Source organism: Orbicella franksi, chromosome 2 (assembly GCF_964199315.1).
Source record: "Orbicella franksi chromosome 2, jaOrbFran1.1, whole genome shotgun sequence".
In the NCBI taxonomy this organism is placed as follows: domain Eukaryota; kingdom Metazoa; phylum Cnidaria; class Anthozoa; order Scleractinia; family Merulinidae; genus Orbicella; species Orbicella franksi.
In genome coordinates, this window is record NC_138146.1 from 19,552,924 (window position 1) to 19,567,897 (window position 14,974).

The following is a 14,974-nucleotide window of genomic DNA, read 5'->3' on the forward strand; positions in this document are numbered from 1 at the left end:
AATACATCAAATTAACAGTAAGAAACATATTTAAATACAATCATGTACATATAACATTTTTTAAATGCAATGGTACATGTAAGGCAGCATTCCAGGCTATGACAAGTTAATTTTCACTAATGAAAATAACCTCAATTTGAGTTATTATAGTTAGTTGATGAACTACAACTAAAAAAGTTCTGTACATCAGAAAAAAAGAGCAATCATTTTGGTCACGGAATGGAATAAATTAATGATAATTCTCAAAAAGAGCAGTTTTTTGTCTCAGTACTGACCTCTGCAGATTTTTCTCTGTTTCGCCGTGGATTAAGGGGAGCTTCTGTCAGTAACACAGGATGCTGAGGGAAAAGCAAAACAAACATTTTCTTTGAGAATGAAGTTCCATTAAAGTGTTTAAAATGCAAGTATGTGACCCTTAAATAAGCTTACCTCTTCTGAAAATGTCTGTAGCTGATCCTTTGAATAAATATACTTAAAAGGCAAAGACAGTAGAAGTTAGTCAGTCTTTCATGAAACAAAAGTCAAAAGTAAAAAAAAAAACAGAGCCATATTCCTCTACAGTACCTGCCATATTCTTTCCATGTCATTCCAGTCTCTTACAACACCATGCTACAAAATAATAAAAGTTATATGAATTTATTGGTGGTTCCAATTTTTGGCAGGCTAAATGAGTCCAATGTGATAAAAAATAACCTCACTTACTTCCATAGGATATTTAATATTTAGGAGTCCTCTATGTTCCTACAAAGAACAATATTAGTCACTGTTATTTCCCAGAGGCTCAAGACCAACAAATGAAAAGAAATTTAAGTAATATCTAGTGATAGATAATATCGTAACACCACTCGACCTACTACATTTTTATACCATACTATGGAAAATACCACTAATCAGTAAACAGGAAAACCTTTGTCTACTCAATGGGATTATACTGATTACACCATCCCATCTGTCACAGATCTTATTCCTGCCAACATTCAACTTGTAAGCGTGCTCCTCCATGGACGGCAGCATAACATGAAGATTTGAACAACAAAACACCACTAATACAAGTGAATATGTAAAAGATCATATATTTGAACTGCCCAGAGAAAGATTTGAAGACATGATTGATCATCGGTCATCACTCAATTAATGAATTAATTAATTGATGAATTAATTGTATTGGGCAACAAACCTGGAGAGTTGGGCATCCCAGTTGGCAAGGTTGGGAGCCCAAAGAGCTCCCTGAAAATTGTCTCAGAGCACAGCCTTGTAATTAAAATGATAGTCGGCAACAATGTGTCCATATTTTATTTAGAAACACATCTAAGTTAAAGGCCTTGTTTGCAAGGTTCCTATCTAGTGAGAAGAGATTCCCATATCAATGGTCATGCATCCTCTCCCAAGAGAAGGACTCTTACATAGTCTAACAGGGTTCAAGTCTTTTGAAAATCATTCCACTTACTTCAGCTTTAGGTCCAATAAAAATATCCCCTTCCAAGGCCCCAGCCATGACCCGGATATGTTTAGGGCGACCGACACTAGTAAACAAAATAAGCAAGAGTGATCAAGATCTAGAATCTTCCTACAGAATCAATTTACACAATAGTAACTGGCCATTGGTAGTCCAGGCCTTACATTTAAATTACAGCGCAGCTTAAGTTACAGCTAACCAAACACAAATTTCAATGTATGCTTTGTTCAGTGTATGTACCTCAAGATTTTTTAAACATGTTGCTTCAGGGCAGCCAGCAAAGATATACAGAGTTACCAATTTCCTTCTACGCTGTTTTTCATGTTAGGATATCAAGTCAGTAATGTAATATTTTAGGACAACTGCCTGGCAGAAGGCAGACTCAGAGCTACTTACTGGCTGATGCTTCATGTAAATGTCCATACAAGATTTTCACAACTTCATATTTTCTAACATAGTCATTTCTTTTAACATGTTTCCCAGACTGACCGTTCAAAGGGGCCAACAACAAGAAACTAGGCTGTCAGAATTTGCCCTCCATAGGGGGTGCAGATAAAAAAATAGAATTTTCCACCAACAAATTGCAACTCAGATATAAACGGACCTTTTATTCTGGGATATCTACATCCCAGCGATATCAAGGACACTAAATTAAATAAGTTGAAATATGAGTTCAATAAGCTTAAGCTTAATTTAAAGCCTTAATTTTGGATCATTTTCAGACCCTCGGTAGGGGGTAAATAATACTGAAATTACAAATTATTAGATTTTCTTGAAGCGGAAAAAATGACCCTTATTATCGCGTCAAATTATTTGCAAAATCAAAAAAATTCGTCATTTCAAATAAATGCAATCTGTTAATTAATGAACTCAAAGTAAGCGTATATTGATTGTTCAAGCATGCAATATAAAATTGACTGTATGGACAACAACAAGAGGTTACTTACTAGTTTGGAAAATGGTACTTGGGAATCTGATCTCCGGCAAATCCGGCCTTGATGACTCCTGATCCCTATTAACATTTAAATAAAGATTAAAGAAAGAAGTCCCGACTTCCTAAAGTTAACCACCCATGTTTGTTGATAAAAAGTCGATACAAGGCCTGAACATTGCCAGTTTTTTCTCGTGCCAGAAATAGAACGGACTTGGCATAAATCCCACATACGTTATCTATAACTATTGGTTGATTTGCTATCACGTCAAACTGATCCATAGTTTTTGATCGAAGGATTATTTACACCATTAGACTGGACAAAATCATGAACTTGTGTTCAAAATGGAAAATGGCGGACAGGCCTTTTCTCCACGTGATCAATTCTAACCAATCACAAGGAAAAATTGAGCCCAAGAAAACAACCCACATTTGACCAGCGCTCACCCAAATGAATATTGCGCAAGAAAATATGTCAAAGATGGCGGCCAAATTAAGACAAGGATCTTGTCATTTATTGGCCGAAATTGGAGCAAGAATGATTCTTTTCTCCATATTTATGTAAGTATTTATTTTCCTGTTAGATTTCGTTTCATGTATAGTATAATTTTCCACGAAACATGGTTTTCTCTAACTGGATATGTTGAATTACATGTAAGTCTGGGTGAAACTTGATATTGGCGACGTGTAAGAAAGTTGTTCAAAGGCACGGTTGTTTGAAAGGTTTGTTCTTTAGGTTTGGCCATCTTTTTGGTCATCGTTTTGTCTGCACGGTCATCTACAGACGTTTTGGTAATCCCAGGATAAAAATGTCTTTTATGAAAATCATGCCGCATAAATATATTACTTGAGGTTATTATTGTATAAACTACTCACTCACAGTCAGTTTAAGCTTATTGATCGATTCTGAATTCTATTTCACCAAAACTAACTTTGATTATGTTCACCTGACTATGATGCAAAGTACCAGTATATATAAATCATGCCAGCTTGTGTTCTATAAGTTCTGCTTTTTTCCATACTTACACTGCTTTGTCAATGACCTTTCCTTTATGTAAGCTTACATCACGTGTGTGCTTTGTCAGGTTATAAGATTTTCATTTTTAATTTATTTTGTTTTATTGCATTTGCGTTAAAAAAGATAAGATTATGCATGGTGCGCACGTCATGAGTTTCAGCACAAGTAATATTTCAAGAAAATAGTCAACTTGCTCCTGGTTCATTTTTGAGGTATAGAAGCACTTGTGAATTTTTAGGATCACTCAAGAATTGTAAGAAGAACCTAGCTGCACCAGCTGTTGTGTCTTCTTTATGATCAGTACATCTATATAACTCTACAATGTACTTGAGCACATTTTAATGTGCTCAATTATCTATATCTGTATCAAGTATCTATATACATAGAAATCATTGTGATCAGATATCACATTTTAAAGTGCTCAATTTATGCCAAACACAGTTCAAGGTGTACACAGTGCTGCAAATAACAGTTGGTCATTGGACATTGCCCAACCAAATTTGCGAAGTTGTCTAACTAATTTGACATTGTGATCAGATATCAGGTCTAAGCGCTTGACTATACTCTCAAATTAAAATGCCTCTGTTGTTGGATTCAAAGTAAAATAAAATTTAATATTATTATATTCTAAAAAATAACTATCCCTGTAGGTATGGGTGAAGATGGGGTATAGATGAAGATGGGAATATGTGTTTGAACCCTGTCCTGCCACCTTCTCTGGAAATTCCAGTATCAGTGACCTTCCTTGGGGTGGGTATGATCTTTCCTAGAGCTGTACTGCCTGTTTAAGATTGTGTATATTTTTCTGTTCCTTCTTCAGGGCTTTGGAATATACTCCAGCATTTATACGTGTCATTCATGATGAAGAGATGTGGTTATACAAGAATCCCAAATCCCAGGACACAATCTCAACAGAATTGTTATTTGTAAGTGTCATCTGGACTAGAATCAAAGATACATGGTTGGCTGCCTTATTAGAGACTTGCTTTTTACCTACATTATTTTCTACCCTTTTTCCACTCATTCTACACTAGAAGAGGCAATATACATAGTCTGGGTTACTTTTTCACAAATTACGTCGATACATTTTTTTTGTCACACTTATTTATTATTCTGAAGTGTTCCATTGGCTGAGAGTTCACTGTTGGAAGAGCAATCAGTTTCCATTATGTAAGATGCAGGTGTATTGAAATAACAGTGTCATAGAGTTTCTAAGTTTAATTAAAAAGGTTAAGGAGTTAGGTTAACCCTTTTAGGCACAATTTCTGAAGGTACAACTATTTCTCCTCAGGAAATGTTTCTTGGCACTTGAAGACACTGAGATGATGTTTGTTCTCCAAAGATGGAAACCATAACACCATTATGTTTAAATGTCTTAGAGGTTAATTAAGTAAATAAATAGAATCCAGCTTATAACTTCTGTCATCTTCTATTTTGTTTGCAGGTAATTGCGGCAGTTATTCCTGTTACTATAATAATTATTCTGGCAGTATTGAGAAAAGACAAGACTGATGGCATACAAGCCCTGTTTGGTAAATTTAAATAATACATTGTTGTGTACATAATTTACAGTTACTTTACCTCCCGTAATCAGAATCTTTTGACTTTGGTTTATTATTTTACAGCTTTGACATTAATTCTTGGATTAAATGGAGTTGTGACAAACATAGTAAAAGTTCTTGTTGGCAGGTGAGAAGTGTGGTTTTCCGTCGGCTGAGGAACGAAAGAAGCAGAAAACGTTTTTCTTGCACACGGCTGGGAGTCTGGGTACAGGTGTGCGGGGGGTTTCAGGTCATGTGGCTTGTGCAAGGTTTCAGTTTTTGTTTTACCATCCGCCATTGCCTGACATGCCCCACCCACCCACCCATGAAGTACTTGTAGAATGTGTTAAGTTGAGGTGAAATTATTCTCTAGCCACTTTTTGTGTCATTGTAAGACAATTATGTTCTTATGTTAATAAAGGTCAGGCTGTGTGGTTCAGCTTGGCATGGCTCCCAGTGGTGTGTGAGAAAAACAAAATATTGCACTGCTGCAACACTAAGTATCTGTGTAATGAATATGTACTGCTCATGTTTTTTCAGAGTTTTGTTTTTTTGACAAATGATGGAAATGATGAATAGTGCCTTATATTAATTTTGGTTAAATAGGCTCTTTGCATCCTGTCCATGTCAGGTTCAAAAAAAGCAGTATTTTATACTCAAAATTGTGGAATATGGCTTGAGTTGATGACAAATTTCATCCTGGTTAATTCTGCAGGCCTCGTCCAGATTACTTCTGGCGCTGTTATCCCAATGGAGTTATTCCTGCAAGTGTACAGTGTGATGGTGACCCTGATGAAATAATAGAGGGTAGAAAGAGCTTTCCCAGTGGTCATGCTTCATGTAAGTCAATCAAAGAGGTTTATTGTTTACCTACTGAAATGAACAACAGAGAGGTAATCATAATGGAGAATTCATGTTTGTGTGGAATTTCCACTTAAAATTATAGTTAATCAAGTTATAACTTACCCTTCAGTAGAGCAATGTTCTGCCACTTATCAAGGCCAAACGGTATTTTAACACCTTAGATGAAGATATCATTTGCTCCATCTCTGGATGTTCATTTTAAATCTAAACTTAAATCTTGTATTCTTATAACTAATTAGACCATCATACCATCCATATAAGTGTAGAGTTTTATACTTCAGTAGGCAGCAATGAATCAATCCATTAACAAATTAATCAATGGATATAGAGTACTTGAGTAAAGAAGATAAAGCCTGATTTTTTGTTCATTTTGTTACATGCAGTTTCCTTCAGTGGCCTGGGTTTTTTGTCACTTTATCTTGCGGGAAAGTTACACTGCTTCCAAGCACAGGGAAGAGGACAAGGATGGAAACTGTGTGTTGCTTTGACACCTCTTATAACTGCTTCAGCAATAACACTCACAAGATACTCAGATTATCGTCATCACTGGCAAGGTACTGTAAACTAGAATCAATAAATGTTCTCTTTAAGTTTTGTTTGTTGGTTGTTGTTGCGCCCAGTGACAAGCCTTGTAAACTTACTTCTTTCTTGGATGCCCCCCCCCCCCCCCCAAGAAAAAAAAAAAAGAGGCAGAGACAATAAAGATTTCACTTGAAAAAAGTTGATAATGATAATGCATTTCAACAACAATCATCTGTCATTCTCTGAATGGTTCAGGCCTTGATTTTGAATTTTCTTGTAAGGTGCTCTGTACAGCTAAGCCAATGGTATGAAGTTTTTGGGAGTTGAGACTGACAGCAAGATAAGAGAAGTCTGTTTTCTGAGGCTAACCAGTAATAAGCTAAGTACATGTACCCTCACAGGAGAGGTTTCCACCAACAGTAGATATGATGACATTAAGGGTAGTGTGACTGTAATGTTAATAGACGGATTCACGCTCTTGGTTGCATCATGGGTAATCAGGGCAAGATTGTAAAGAAACAAAGTGGCAAAAGATACGTTTTTCCTCATATTTCCGCTCCGAGCTTCATTTTCATGAAGAAACTTTTACTGTAAATAGAGAAACCCCTTTTCTACGTTTACTATCGTTTTTGTGTCGACTGAGCTAGGCATTAGCCTACTTATCAGAGTAACGGAGATGTTATTTTTGGGGCTTGAGTGGCTAAGACTTGATCAAATTCTTTGGTTTTAACCGTAAAAATATTCCTACGTCCACAACAATCACTTCATCGGCTCAAAAACACTGGTAAACCTAGAAAAGGGGTTTCTCCATCTACCGTATTTGTTTTGTCCCCAAATATGAAAACAGAACGGAAATATAAAGAAAAACTTTGCTTCTTTGTAAATTTGCCCTGGTTACCCATGATGCAACTAAGAGCGTGAACCCGTCTATTTCAGATACTCATTTTTCCAGTTTTAGCTCATATTTGTTTTGCTTTATAATCTGATTTCCTTTTATATTGTTCCTTTTCTAGACATAACGGTTGGCTCAATACAAGGTGAGTTGCATGTAACTTTACAGTGGCCCAGGGAAATGAATTAGTGGAAAATATTTTTCTCTCACACCACTAGGGCCTGGGAATAGGTCCTCTGACCTTAGACAGGCAGCTTGGCGTGACTACTAGTGGTGTGTGAGAATAACGATTCTGTCTGTTGAAAATCAAATTAAATTATGAATCATTCTTGATGACAAAAATGTTGCTTTGTTTGTTTATTGCAGGCCTGTTTTTTGCCTATCTTTGTTACAGACAGTACTATCCGGCACTCAACAGACCACACTGTCATATGCCATACTGCACAGTCACACCAACCAAATTTATTGATGAACACGATCACATGTTACCAATGACCGCCAAGGAAATCAAGTCAATACACCCGGTGGTAGCGAAATCACTTTGACGACAACTGATCTGTCAGAAAAAGGTCTTATACATACAAGAAAATTAGACTACCTTACTGTTATTTTTTCAAAAACAGGACCGGTAAGATGTGTAGAGACGGAGTAAGGGACCAGTTTGGTCACGTTATTTACGATTCTTCGATTCTTCGTGCCTCTCTCCGAGAGCGCACGAGTTGCGTGAAAGCAAGGATGCAAGACGGAGCACGAAAAAGTGAAAGAGGAAAGTCCGGGAAAAAGAGGAAAACGCCGAAAAGCAATGTTACAGTTTTCTTTCCTTGCTCGCTCTCTTTTGTCTCTATTTCTGTCTTGTTTTTGGTTTTTACTGTCTCATTCCCAAACGTTCTCGCGCTTTCAGATGAGAAGCGGCCATCCCTCAGTCTCTTCCTTTTTTTGTGGCAGATCCAAGAAGGCCACAATCATCTCGGGAAAACGGTCTTGATACTGATAAAACCAAATTCTTCCTTGTGGTGCATCAAAGACTGCGAAGGACCATTTTGAATTTGATCGAATTCTGTAAAAATATTTGTTAGGCAGAAAGTACTGCGATTTGTTTTCTACTGCCGACAAACGTACCAAGAATTTGTCACCAGAATCAATTGTTAAGATGCCTTAAAGAAAATTAAAACTAATATATTTATTTAATAATGTATTTTAAATACGTCTCAATGATAATATATACCTGGTATTGTATTACCCCGTTAACAATAAACAGATTTTGTCGCAGAAGCAGTTTTTTTCGTCAGTTTATACTCTCTATGCCCCCAACCTCCCGTCTTCGCTTCGAAAAAATAGTGGGCCTCAAAGGGTCAGCGTTAATTTGGAATAGCTCGTGGATCGTACCGAAAACAAAAAGATGTATTGGACACAGGGACGTAGCCAAGAGCCGCTGGTAGAGAGCTTATCACTGGCCGAGATTTATTTTGAAGATGCACAGGCCAGAAAAGCCAGCTGAGCTTGAAAATGAGCTTCATTCCTGGCACAATACTTTTATTACAATTACGCATTTGAATGATATTAGAAAACATATTTGATCGCAAGATCAGGAAACCACAGTGTACGCTCAGTTGTTGTACAAACTCACCAGTGAGACGCAGACTTTCTCGTGTCATGGTACGGCGGTATTAATAAGGCGCATGGAGTGTACGGGCTGTGTGTTGACTACGAGCTGAGGCCCTATTTTCGCTTACATTTTTTGTCCCGAGTACTATGAAGAAATAATAAGGTGAGCGGAATGAGTCGAGCGCGACTAGGGCCGGGGGACTACTGCATTGCACATGACTGCCATCTGCCATTTTCTTTCCGCCCAATAGCGTAATAAGTTCACAGACTAAGAATAAAAATGGTCAGAAAAGTTACGCGACAATGTTTTAACGTTAACAAGTACTCCAATACCTCGGTATACCAAATAATTGATTTACTACAGACTGAAGTTACTTCTTAAGGATTACTTTTAAATTGATATAATTTAACATATATTTAAGCTCTAAGTTCTTGCATTCAGTTTTTTTATGTTGAAATAAATATCAAAAAGTGTTTGGAGACGTCATCATAATCTAAACCCTTAACAAAACCGATGTCATGAACCAAATTAGTTTATATAACTTGATGAAAACCCAACTAACAAAAAGATACGGTGACGATATTCAACTCTCGTTTGGTCTAACTGCATGTTTGAATTCGTCTTTTCTGCACGACTTAGAGGCTAACTGTAACTACGTTCCCTCCGAGAAATACGGAATCTGACGACCGAGGCTGTCTTACAGAAAGATTATAAATGGACCCAGAACGGCCCTAACTTAGCAGTTTGTAAATTCGTTAGTTTGTAAATTTGTTAGTTAATCTCTGAATGATCAACACCGACTGCAACGATTAGTAAAATAATTACCGGATCTAAATTCGATCAGTTACGAGAAGCGTCTTAACAGAGGTTTACTGCGACTGGAAAAAATGGTGAACAACATTAGGAAACAAAATGTCCTGTATGACCCCTACATGGGGTTACTAAAGAATATGAACTAGAAGGCTCCATTCTAATTTATGAAAAGCCAAAAGCCTTCCGATTTACTACATCTTTTTATTCACTCGTCACTCTGGATAGACTGGATACACTCTTCATATCCCTGCCAGGTGGGACTGTTCCAGCGAACAGGACTTTGGAGATTGACACCAGTCGGAAATCTTGCGGTGGGTATCACGGACAATAGCCTAACGTTGGGTAGCCAAGGCAACTGATAGGGAGGACTGGTGGCCACGAAAGGCGCGAACTGTGCCAGTGGGCCACCAATCACAGAGCTTGCACCTGGATAGTTGAAAAAGTTGTTCCACAACACTTGAGGCGATAGGTTAGTGTCAACGCTGCAATCAGAAATAAACGTGTCGGAATGTTACTGCTAAAATCATGTAGCTTGTTGGCAAATAACGTGTGACACGAAATTTTTGCGGGTTCTAATTTTTGCCATGTTTACGGTTTTTTTCCACGACCTGAACAAAATGTTCCCGCAACCGTTTTCTCCGCTGGCAAAATTATGCATACAAAAATCACATGTAGAATCTTTTTCGTGACATTTAGTTAAAACTTTTCTTTCTACAGAGGCAACACAATGAAATTAGAATCAAAACGTTTAGAAATAAAACGATAAAATTGCCCTCGGTAAACTACAGGTGTGATAATGCATCAACTGGTACTATAGTTATTGCTGATCCATTACAGGAGCAACCAGTCACTAGGACAAGATGTAATTGTAATACTGAGTGATACCCGTTTACCGTGTTTTACATCTTTACATGTTCTTTCACTTATGATATCGACTGCATGTAGTCAGATAAAAAAATAAAGTTTCCATTCCAATTAAACGCGACTTCCTGAAAATCGTCAAGATTAATGCCCAGCAAGAAAAGCCAGCCTTAAACAAGCGTAAAAATAAGTCCCCGAGAAATAAAAAAAAAATCACCCATCCGCAAAATTCCCGCGAAAACATAGTGCAACGGGGTAGTTTAAGGCGTTTCCTCTGAAGAGGCGGATAACATTATGTCTACCAATCAGATACGCTAAATTCACGCAAGGACGCGCGCCATTGAAGAATCTTAGGGCGATCCTCTTGTCGCAAAGTGGCCGACAATTGGAAATTTAAGTGAAAAACGAAGACTGTTTCTTTTGAGCATAGAACAAAGAAATAATCTTTCCCTTTTTTAACGTGCTTTATCGCTTTCTTTGGATTGTCTGGTTTTGTTTGTTCGACTTCCATTATTTTAAAATTTGTTCCAACTTTTATCTCCTCACTCGTAACCGATTTGTGAACTGTGACTTTTGATAACGTAAAACGTTAACAGTACCACACTTCTTTAATACCTTAGAGGTTGTTCCAGCTGGGTTCCACTCAAAGATAAAACTAAACTCTCCTCTAATTGGTTCACTGAGGACGTAGCGTCTTCCGTCGGTTTCCATCGTCGTCGGTTTTGCCGGAGAGTCTTCGGGCATTCACCTGGCGTGTCGTTCCGGAGACGTCTTCGGGCATTGGCAAACCAATTCTTAAGCTACAGCAACAATAAAAAAGGTTGTAGATTTTCGAATTATATTGCCATCAACTGGCACTCTGAAAGTGGTGGCGATCGCCTACCAGAGTTGCTCGTTTAAATTAGCTGATCACATACACAACAGGGTCTGATTGTAGTGTTTTCACTGGGAAAATTCTAGCATGGTGTGCAGTGATAGCTTACGGGAGGTGATCGGACTACACATACCCAGGAGCTGACACACCGTAACTGAGAAAAGACTGCTGGAACTTCTCGACTCGTTGGAAATAAAAACTCTGTGTTTGTTCCGTGTCACTAAAGGCGGGAAAATCCACGTAACACCCGAAAAAAACAAATGAAAGGTCTTGCTATGAGGATACTGGTATCAGCAAGATGGAAACAAAAATAGTAGGGGACGTCACCACGACGGTCCATCATACCCTTGGGGCGAGCTCGGTATACTCAATTTGCATTGGTAATTAATACCCTGGGGATTAAGCAAATGACAGTATAAAGGAATTTACTCGTGTTCCACTACATCACTCTACTCGAGGCCGCAAAATTGAAGCAGTTGGTGACCTACCCTCCCACCCAACGAGAAGTCGGGCTTGATCTAGCTGTCCACTTCTATTTTCGCCTGGTCTTGGGCTTGTCCCAGACCAGATCAATTCCCCATAACTTATTACCATGTCATGAATAATAATACCCAGAGTAGAATATTACACTATTCTTTCCCACTTAACTTTTCTGAAAGAGAAGATTACCTGACCCAAAGTAAGTCCGTGTTGCTCTGCCAACATCAATCTCTCTGTTGCATTTGGGTATGGATTGTCAATGTGCTCCTTAAACCACGCCTGTAATGCATTGCAGGTTTCCTTGGGGATTCCTCTCTTTTTGCGAATACCGGAAGGGCAAATGCTTCGCGGTGGCATAAATCTACAAAGAATTAACCCGTCACACTTGTTCAAGGAAATTTGCTTAGTGACGGAAATTTCCAGATCTAGCATAACCTAAGGTACGGGTCGTGAAAGAGATAAGTCTTTGAATCGACCCAGTCTCGTTGAAGGGTACCCGCGCGCCGCGCGCGGGGAGAGATACCAGCATGACTTGTTCCCATATCTCTCGCGAAATACTAAAGAGACTAGGGACGAGTCCGGGCTGCGAACGCTGACAGAAAGATCTGAAGAGCGTTTTCCATCTCTGTTCTATAAACGCCCCTAAAAAAAAGAGTTTGCTGCTTGTATCATTGGTCAAGAAAGTATAACAATCAGAGTATTAGTATGTGTGTTTATATAAGTTTTGGCCGATCGGAATTTGCGTTGTTGTATAAAATGTAAATGTGGGAGGAAAAGGCGTAAAATTCTTTCTAATGTAAACATTTTTTCAGTTGTTTGTTTACCGTTTTTGACACTTTATCATTGTCATCTTGGTCTGTGACCTGACCTTATGCCGTCTCTGCGTGTCGCGGACGAGACTTTTTTCGTTGTCCATACCACCGGGTCAATCTCGAGGGACTAGATTTATTTTTACTTCTAGGTCAAAAGAAAGACAATTCAAACATAAGATCTTATCAACCAGTTGTGTAATCAGGATGTGTGTGAAATCCACAATTGTTGAAGAAGTCTTGAAGACGGTATACCGGCAAAGTCAGAGAGGATGTACGTGTCCGGCGATATCAAACAAGTCAGCATACTCTGCCTAAACGTGCTGCTTTTTTGTCGCCAAGCGCAATCAAAAGTTATTTATATGGTTGATAATTTGTTGCAAAAAGACCTCGAATTCATAGCCGATTTGGCTATTTACCGATTTTTATAAACTTTGAATTGATGTAATTAGTACAAATCCAAAGTGCCGAAGGATCTGTCAGTTTCGTCCGTGTTTTTCTCCACCATATCAACTAGTCATATCGCTTAATTTTTGGAAAATGTTTCTGCAAAAATAGTCATGCTGAAAGTCTTGCCTCAGAAATAGAACAGTTTGTGTGTGAGTCCTTCCCCAGAGAAAAAACCCAACTGCGACGAATTTCATCGAAAAATGTACAAGCAATCTGATACTTAAACTCAAAAAATATGTTACTCTTCACTTTGGAGATGTAACATGCACCAAACAACTCTTGCTGTATGACTCTAAACGCTTAGCGACGATGAATGAATAAAGCAGACTCAATAAAACTCTAATGAAACGGACAAGGCGTGTGAGCGATTAAAACTTACAAAAAATGCCTGAACCACTTTTGCCTTATTTCTACAGTGAACGAGAAAGAATTTTACGGGCCAAGAACGTTCTGATTTAGGGAAATAACAGCGTCAATAGAAGAGTTGATCGCATTTTTACTGACACTCAATTACATCAAGATTTTACCCATGATAAGTGCGGTTACTATTTGAGAACAGTACGTAACCAAATATTTTCCAACAGACCTTTGTCTCAGGCGATGCCGCTGCACTGGAGTCCTAGCTTTAGCTTCATAAACATGAGCCTGATCCCACATCACAATAAGATCTTCACCGTTAGAGAATTTGCCTTCCTACATGACGAATTAAATTTTTAGAAATGAGCAATTTCCAGAGAAACGAACATCTTCGGGCGATAATTGAAACATGCATACCAGAAACCTGTATTTCAGTGAAATGGGAACTACATGTGAAACGTTAATCAATCATGGTTTTACCTCTATAAGTTTGTAAACCGTTTGCACGTCTCTATTGTGCCAGGCAAGCGCAATTTTTGCGCGAGTAATCTCTTCATTATCCTGGTATGCTCGAGTGTGAGGGAGACGAACAAGTAGACTCTCGACTTCAGCGAATTTGTTGCAACGAATAAGACTGGTCACCCGCGTGCTAACAGCTGTAACATTGTCCAGAATGGATAAAAGTCGCTCCCGATTCCGGGCACGCTTCATGATTTGAAAGCAGCTGTTTCGTAGATTTAGTAAATATTGACTACTTTGCTGACACGATAGGTATTGGCGCCAGCCGGTCTACCATTTTGTGCAATAAGCCTAAAGTTGGGCCGTGAGAATGACGACTTTCTATTGGCTGACTTGTAAAACCCAGTTTGCATGGTGTCCATCATACCGTTGATTCATTTCTGCCCAGGGGCTACTCGCCTAATTTTGGGTGCGTTCCTTTGGGGTGATCTGGTCAGGATCATTCGTATCATGCATCAAAGGAGCAGAGGGTTCCGCGACCAGAGTGGATTCGTCGGTTCTTTTGATAAACCATGATCAGAATGATCTTGGTTTTCTGATCCTGATCCAGAGCACCCCAAAGGAACGCACCTTTCGTCTTCGTCTGGCCATGCATAAACGATTTTGTCTTCTTTTGAAGGCAAAAATACCTTTTCTACCCGGCGTTGTGAGAATTTGCTTCTGGGTTGCTCGTTTAAGTGAGTTTTGTTCCCGCAAAATTTTCTTTTTGACATTTCCCCAAACCGAGAACCCTCCCTCTCTCCTCCGCCACCATGACTTTTCTAATGGCTCAACCCTAAAAAGTAGTTTGCTCCCTACAACATGCCCCCTCCTTCAGGCCAGAATGCGCACATTATATCCATTTTGAGACGAAGATGTTGAAAATCTATCGATATTGTCCTGACATTCCCCATCAACTGAGAATTCCCTTTGCCCGAGTCTCTGCCTGGCGGACAGAGGTTTTCGTGTCTCAGTGACTCCAACAAGCCTCGAGGGAGGGAG

General features: G+C 38.7%; 3 protein-coding genes across 4 annotated transcripts in view; 1 reads left to right on the forward strand and 2 right to left on the reverse strand.

The window, feature by feature from the left end:
* LOC145478518 (beta-centractin) overlaps positions 1 to 2,746 on the reverse strand; it is an 11,070-nt gene extending 8,324 nt beyond the window's left edge. The window contains exons 1-7 of the mRNA XM_081456569.1: positions 2,622 to 2,746; positions 2,404 to 2,468; positions 1,448 to 1,523; positions 703 to 741; positions 565 to 609; positions 430 to 471; positions 276 to 338 (exon numbers count right to left, since the gene is read on the reverse strand). Of these exons, the coding sequence (XP_081312695.1) occupies positions 276 to 338; positions 430 to 471; positions 565 to 609; positions 703 to 741; positions 1,448 to 1,523; positions 2,404 to 2,468; positions 2,622 to 2,669 (378 nt within the window). The 5' untranslated portion in view covers positions 2,670 to 2,746. The remainder of the gene's footprint in view (positions 1 to 275; positions 339 to 429; positions 472 to 564; positions 610 to 702; positions 742 to 1,447; positions 1,524 to 2,403; positions 2,469 to 2,621) is intronic.
* Positions 2,747 to 2,851: 105 nt separating this feature from the next.
* LOC145478483 (phospholipid phosphatase 4-like) lies at positions 2,852 to 7,967 on the forward strand. Of its 2 annotated transcripts, none has more exons than XM_081456522.1 (8): positions 2,852 to 2,948; positions 4,226 to 4,331; positions 4,850 to 4,937; positions 5,031 to 5,094; positions 5,662 to 5,786; positions 6,194 to 6,364; positions 7,346 to 7,369; positions 7,591 to 7,967. In XM_081456522.1, the coding sequence occupies exons 1-8, from the start codon at positions 2,860 to 2,862 to the stop codon at positions 7,767 to 7,769; spliced, it is 846 nt and encodes a 281-aa protein (XP_081312648.1). In that variant the 5' UTR covers positions 2,852 to 2,859; the 3' UTR covers positions 7,770 to 7,967. The 2 variants fall into 2 exon arrangements, with proteins under 2 accessions (XP_081312648.1, XP_081312649.1); XM_081456523.1 differs by lacking the exon at positions 2,852 to 2,948 and adding an exon at positions 2,957 to 3,617.
* A 3,090-nt stretch (positions 7,968 to 11,057) lies between these two features.
* On the reverse strand, positions 11,058 to 14,964 carry LOC145478484 (homeobox protein SIX6-like). The gene is made up of 3 exons (XM_081456524.1): positions 13,955 to 14,964; positions 13,704 to 13,810; positions 11,058 to 12,219 (listed from the first exon to the last, which is right to left on the reverse strand). The coding sequence occupies exons 1-3, from the start codon at positions 14,183 to 14,185 to the stop codon at positions 12,003 to 12,005; spliced, it is 555 nt and encodes a 184-aa protein (XP_081312650.1). The 5' UTR covers positions 14,186 to 14,964; the 3' UTR covers positions 11,058 to 12,002.
* Positions 14,965 to 14,974: the final 10 nt, after the last annotated feature.

Coding starts and splice junctions, on each gene's coding strand:
- LOC145478484 (XM_081456524.1), bottom strand. CDS start 14,185: ATGAAGCGTGCCCGGAATCGGGAGCGACTTTTATCCATTCTGGACAAT. Junction 13,811..13,954: donor CGGTTTACAAACTTATAGAG/GTAAAACCATGA, acceptor TTCGTCATGTAG/GAAGGCAAATTCTCTAACGG. Junction 12,220..13,703: donor CGGCATCGCCTGAGACAAAG/GTCTGTTGGAAA, acceptor AATTCTTTGTAG/ATTTATGCCACCGCGAAGCA.
- LOC145478483 (XM_081456522.1), top strand. CDS start 2,860: ATGTCAAAGATGGCGGCCAAATTAAGACAAGGATCTTGTCATTTATTG. Junction 4,332..4,849: donor TCTCAACAGAATTGTTATTT/GTAAGTGTCATC, acceptor TTTTGTTTGCAG/GTAATTGCGGCAGTTATTCC. Junction 6,365..7,345: donor TTATCGTCATCACTGGCAAG/GTACTGTAAACT, acceptor TTCCTTTTCTAG/ACATAACGGTTGGCTCAATA.